The sequence below is a fragment of the Etheostoma spectabile genome, chromosome 8 (assembly GCF_008692095.1).
Source record: "Etheostoma spectabile isolate EspeVRDwgs_2016 chromosome 8, UIUC_Espe_1.0, whole genome shotgun sequence".
Lineage (NCBI taxonomy): Eukaryota > Metazoa > Chordata > Actinopteri > Perciformes > Percidae > Etheostoma > Etheostoma spectabile.
Window position 1 is genome coordinate 3,093,661 of NC_045740.1, and position 6,100 is coordinate 3,099,760.

At 42.5% G+C, this 6,100-nt stretch overlaps 1 protein-coding gene and 1 long non-coding RNA gene across 2 annotated transcripts in view; one reads left to right on the forward strand and one right to left on the reverse strand.

Moving 5' to 3' along the window:
- The window catches only part of nuak1b (NUAK family, SNF1-like kinase, 1b), a 19,901-nt gene extending 15,937 nt beyond the window's left edge, over positions 1–3,964 (reverse strand). The window contains exon 1 of the mRNA XM_032523573.1: positions 2,625–3,964. Coding sequence (XP_032379464.1) covers positions 2,625–2,936 — 312 coding nt within the window. The 5' untranslated portion in view covers positions 2,937–3,964. The remainder of the gene's footprint in view (positions 1–2,624) is intronic.
- Positions 1–5,758, forward strand: part of LOC116694111 (uncharacterized) — a 13,146-nt gene extending 7,388 nt beyond the window's left edge. Inside the window, exon 3 of the long non-coding RNA XR_004333071.1 lies at positions 5,625–5,758. This is a non-coding gene — a long non-coding RNA (uncharacterized LOC116694111). The remainder of the gene's footprint in view (positions 1–5,624) is intronic.
- Positions 5,759–6,100: the final 342 nt, after the last annotated feature.

The following is a 6,100-nucleotide window of genomic DNA, read 5'->3' on the forward strand; positions in this document are numbered from 1 at the left end:
GTGTGTGTGTGTGTGTCTGAGTAAGAGTTTAGTGGGAGAAAGAGAAAGTCAGTGAGAGGAAGAAGCCGTCACTTTTCCTAAAAAAAAACTATACTCTCAAACACAGCCAGTAATCATAATACCTCATCAACGGCACCACATATAGCAGAGGAATGTCAGTGTTTTTCCCTCTTGCGTACCTCTCCATTGAATCCCTTGTTGGGGAATGATGTAATCTGGTGATTTAAGCGCTTATTAATATGACTCCCTAACCCCTTCAACTAAGGCTGTCCCTCTGTTGTTATGGTTGTGAGCTTCCCTGTGTCTCTGTACTTGCTGCCCACCCCTCCTGTCTGTGATAGATCCCCCATAAAGGCTATTAAACGTCCCCTTCAATCTCATTTCCTGCTGTGGCTGGCCTTTCAAGTGTCACTGCCCATTTCAGACCTGGCTGTCACCACAACCTTTTTTACTATAGTCTTCTACATGTCAAATACTAAGACACACAGTCTCTGTCTCTCTCTCTGAGTATACAAACATGAAACACATCTTCTAGAAGTTTGTGCATATGTCACATATCCCCTCTGTGATCTCAATGATCAATTGCATTCCATATAATGTTGGGTTTCAACTGAGCTGCCAAGCACTACAACATATTGTTTTGCAGATTAAAGCAGACAGTCACTTGGTTCTACTTTCGCTGACACACTGAATGTGCCCACATCTAATCAATCTTTCTCATGTGCCTTCAGCTCGTTCCACACATGCATGCAAAAAGTCACACACAAAACTCTCTCAGTCTGTCTCCTTACTTAGTTCCCTCTGCTCTTCTCATTTGGTTTGTGGAACGAACCAGTAAAAGTACAGGGAGTCAAGAAGATTGCATAACAGTCTCACCACGCAGCTGTATCTGCCATACAGACACAAGGGACTAACTTTAAGTCAGAGGTCAAGTAAACTCTAGCAACGCGGTGCCAGCAACTTCATGGTCAGTAAGGTGGCCGGCAGTTATACTCTGTTCATTTCTGCTGGTTTCCTAAGATATACAAATGTACACGTAAAAAACACAGTTGTGCAAGGAACTCCTATACTATACTGAGATGCTATTTAAAGTCTGAATGCTAGGCTCAGGCCATTGCAGCAGATTACAGGAGTAGGGAAGGCCTTCAGCCACTGACTTTGGACCTACAAAGAATTGTTTGATACTGACAGGTGTTTTAACTATTTTCCCCACCCCAGTGCTATCAGTGAGGGCTAAAAGGCTAAAAAAACAGAAACACCTGTCCGTGTAATGCAATACACATCAATAGCAGCACAAACTACCAGTACATCCGCCAATATGACCATGAAATTGATTCAACACTTCTCTAAAACTGAACACTAAATCCTTCATGTAGGTAGGATTTGATGCAGGACTGTGGTATGAGACTAGTTAGACTAGATTAGTTTCAGCTAGGTGTACCTGATAAACTGACACCTAGTTTGCATTTACTTTCTTGAAGATTGGTTGAGAGATGTAATTTAAAACATAAGTACTTGTGGGGTATGCTTTAAAGCATGGTTGGAGAAACACAACACATGTAAACAAACCTTGCAGATGGCTGTCAAATAATGCCATTTGTTCAAACAATACATTTCAGAATGAAATCAGAAAATGTATCTTAAGCCAGAAATTTGAGTCAATTTGAGTTATCGTACAGAAACAATATCTCAAACTCTCCCATGGCCAAATAATTATAATAACATATTATAATGATTATAATTTATTTGGACCCTTCCAGTCAATGTGCTTTGTGCAATTCTACAATGCTAGTGAAAGTAAAACAGGCTTCATATTTGAGCTGCTGCCATGGTCATAATAAATAGGAAAATGAAGACATGAACAAGGATCCAAGTGGGACAGGCCAAGAGAGAGTAAGCCCTACCGGAGGGTTTATGGTCCTCCTAGCGAGCATTCATTTGCCAGGAGCTATGAAACCATTAGTGAACATTGTTGATCTATACTAAGTTTCACCGTGTTCTCAGTGCTTGAACAGTTCCTCATGTCCTGCCAGGGTGGCTACCCGGGTCAAATTTTGCCACAGGAGAAACTATTTGGAGATATGTGCTGGTCTGCAGGGTCATTACAGCGGATTACTTTACTATGGCAAAGACAGCCTGCAACATGGCTTTTTTCTTCTTTATAAAGAAACAGAAAGTGTTAGACTGACCCCTGCAAACAAACTTACACCCACATAGCAACATAAAAACAAAACCGAAAGGATATAAAGCCTGTGTGTCAAAAAAATGTGAGTGGGCCCTAGTAGTCTATTTCTGGGGGACTGTTAGCAGTTTTCCATGATTCCTACTGGGATCATTGGAGTCACATCAGTCAGTCAGTAGCCGGATTTGCACTCCAGCATCCGGTCGTGAGGCCCCGCATAGGACATGGCGTGTGCAGCAACAACACCCTGGCCCCATGGGCCCTTCTGAGCAAAGGGGGAAATCCCAGGGGAGGGCCATGCACACGCCTATGAGAGCAACAAAGCCCATATGTTTTGTAGTGGCTTCTAAAACGCTAACACAAGTTGCCTGCAAGCGTCTGGACCGAGTTAAAAACACCATGCCAGAAGTTTACAGCTGCTCATGTCTGTTAAGTAGCTCACCTCTCTGCCGGAGTGTCGCTCAATGGCCTTCTTGACTTTGCCATAGGTGCCTCTTCCCAGCGTCTCCAGCAGCTCGTAGCGGTGTTTCAGGTTATGCTTGTGGTGGTGTTTCTTCACGCCCGAGTTTCTCCGTCCATCACTGCTTGCTTGGGTCTCTTCGGTTGAGTTGCTGGCAGGTAGGGATGGAGCTGGAGCTAAAGCTGGAGCTGGAGGGGAGAGGTCACCCCCCGCCGGTTTGCCCGCGGAGGTTTGGCCTCTCTGGGCCTCGGGACGCGTTGCCCCCCGGTGGGGCGATAAATAAGCGGTTTCCATCTCAGTGGGGAAGTGTTTAAACAACCTGCCCACTGTTAAATATTTCAAACTACCTACCTAAGATAAATTGATAATATAATACTTATAGGTCTAATAATAGTAATAATAAATAAATAAATTACAAGGAATAACGTGTAGCCCACTAGTCATAGCCTAATATTACATGTGGAAACTAACATTTCCAGATTGTCTCGGTTGATCAATTGACTTTGATCAGAGTGAACAGGTTTCTCCTCCTACCTATTCATGTTTGTATCGCTATATAATCAATCTACTAATGGATTAAGCACAAGTCTATAAGGACATTATCGGTCCATAATTAGGCTACCTGATACATAGTCCTGTAGGTCTATTACTGGATAAAAAATAATTATAGTGCCAATATAATACAATATGTATTCAGATTTCGGCAGCAGGCAGCATGCCGGAAGCTGAATACACTTCGGATTTGATGATAAATTGGCTATAATGCAGGATCTATCCCAATGAAAGAAAAAATGACTAAATCAATTGGTCTGATCTCCTCACTCCTCAATAGACACGCATGATCTAGCTGTTAATTCTGTCTCGTTCACCTTATCTGTCGTCCTAAACGCTGCCAAAAGCACCGACTCACATCTAAAAGGCGAGAAAGCTGCGACAAAACCGGCGTTTTGGATGAAGATGACCCTCATTTTGTCCACGGCCCAGGTATCGCTCCTCATTCATCTGGGCTGTGTCTATTGTGCGACTGCATGCTCCGTGCAGTGGTCGACGGTGGCAGAGGTGCGCTGTGATCGGACACTATCTCAAGCTGAGACGATTTGGATATTGCCATGGTCGATTTGCTGCTCCCCTTGTTATTATTCTTCTTCTTCTTCGCGTGCCCTTCTTCTTGTTTCTCCCCTTTCTCTCTCTATCCTCAACGTGAGAGGCTGTGAATAAGACTTGCGAGAGGATCGGAGACCGGAGGCGGGGTTTACGCAGACCTCCTCCTTCCCTGTCTTTTCTCTCCCCCTTCCCTCTTTTTGCTATCTTCCCCTCGCGAGTCGCTGATATGACTGCTGTTGAGTTCGGGGGGCGTATCTGAATCATGTGCACAGGAGGTGACTCCCCCCCCCACACACGCACACACACACGCACACACTCCTCCCCTTCACTGTCATCCATCTTTGTCAAAAACGTCTAATCTAATCATTCACAGCTCGAATACAGTTATTTATTTACTGATGCCAATTGCTCAGCCCTTCTTCATACACAATTATTACCTCCATCAAGTAGGCCTATGTCATGTTTTATTACTAATTGATAACCTACAACATTCACATCCTTAAAGGAATAGTTAGAGTATTTGTTTTGCTTTCTTGCTGAGATTGATACCATTTTCCTTTCTGTTCAGTGAATATTAAGCCACATCTATCTGCAAATTATCGTCGCATAAAGACTGAAATAGGGAGACAGCCTGCCTATGGTAGGCTACCAACATATCTAAAGCTCACTAATGAACACAGTTTGATTAATCCAAACAAAACCCACAAAAAGTGAAAAAAACATGCTGCTGTTTAACGCATAGACAGTGAGAAAATGGACACAATGACACCTTAGACTTCAGCGAGATGAGTGAAGCCAATTAGAAGCACTTTTCCGGTGAGTGCTGAGCGTTACTGCGCAGCCTCCAACTGAGCTTGAAGACGTAGATGGGATGTGAGCAACCTGTCTAAAAAGTTGTAAGTCTTCTGGTAGCTGTGCCAAGAGAAATCTCAATCCTTCTGAATCTTGCAGATGGGGTTAAAAGGGGTTATGTGCTGGGCTGTTCCTTGTCCTAAACTCTTGTTGTTACCATGAGGTTGCCAGGCAACCGGCCAAGGCCCACATTAAGCAATTTTCTAGCGCTGTCAAACAATTAAAACATTTAATCACGTCTAATTGCATTACTGCCATAGTAAATTTGCAATTAATTTCAGTTAATCACACATTTTTATCTATTCCAATTGTCCCTTGATTTCTTTTTGTCCCATTATTTTTTCTCATTTTAATGCTCTAATCAACATGGAAAAGTGTGAATGGAAAAATGTTTTTTATTGAAAACAACATTGGCATATAGCTTAATGGAGTAGTTACATTTCACACGTCATTCACATTTGTAACACTGTCCATCAGTAAAAGGGTGAAAAAAAAATAGTTTGCAAAACACACACAAACTTACAAAACACACTTTGATCTTGTCAAAAGAATCATTTGGCAACTTTTAAAAACTAAACTTTCCATCCAGAATCTTATTGGCATCCATTTTGGCGTCTCACGCTCACCATCCACTCAAAACGTAACGTTACTACTCTTCGGCCGGCTCGCAAGCCCAAACAAGCGTGTGTGGCGTGCCTGTTGTTTTGTTTCCGGTCTAGCAAGATCCGTTGCTGTGTTGTAGTTTAACATTACTAGTTGTTGCAACAGCATGTGAAAAAAACGACAAAGTATGCCAGGCCAAAAGAACAATAATCTTGCGGTAAAAAAATGACGCTGTTAAAATAAGTTTGCGGTAACGCCATTAATAACACGTTTAATTGACAGCACTACATTGTTACACTCTACGTTATGCTACACACTGTCACTGGCAATCACATCATAGCCACGCCCCTCCCACCCCCGCTTTATCACCAGTTTTAAAATTGAGTCCATAATTCAAAAAGTGAACAAGTGAATCTGTTGTAGAAGACTTAAAATTAGAGATTGAGACCATGAACTCCTTACGAAAATGTTTACTGAGGTAATAAATCAAGTGAGAAGTGGGTTACTTTCTCATAGACTTCTACAGAAACCGACCTCCTTTTGCAACCGCACGTGTCGCCCCCAATTCAGATAGAATGCAGGTTTGAGGCACTTCTGCATTTGCAGCACTTCGCCAAACCGGATTCGTTGTCCATTAATATTAACTGTCTATGGTCAGTAATACCACAAAGAAAAAGGAGTGCTGAATGTTGAGTGTATAAAAGTAAGAATATCTAACATGCTTACTATGTGCACAACAACAAGCATGTGAATGGCATGGACAACACAAAGAGGCTCAGAGTGGCAGGTACCCTGGATTGATAATGTCATAATAGAAAACTGTTTGAAGAGAACAATAGTGGGATAGCTTGGTTGGTAGAGCAGGAGCCCATACAGACAGGTTTACACCTCAATGCAGC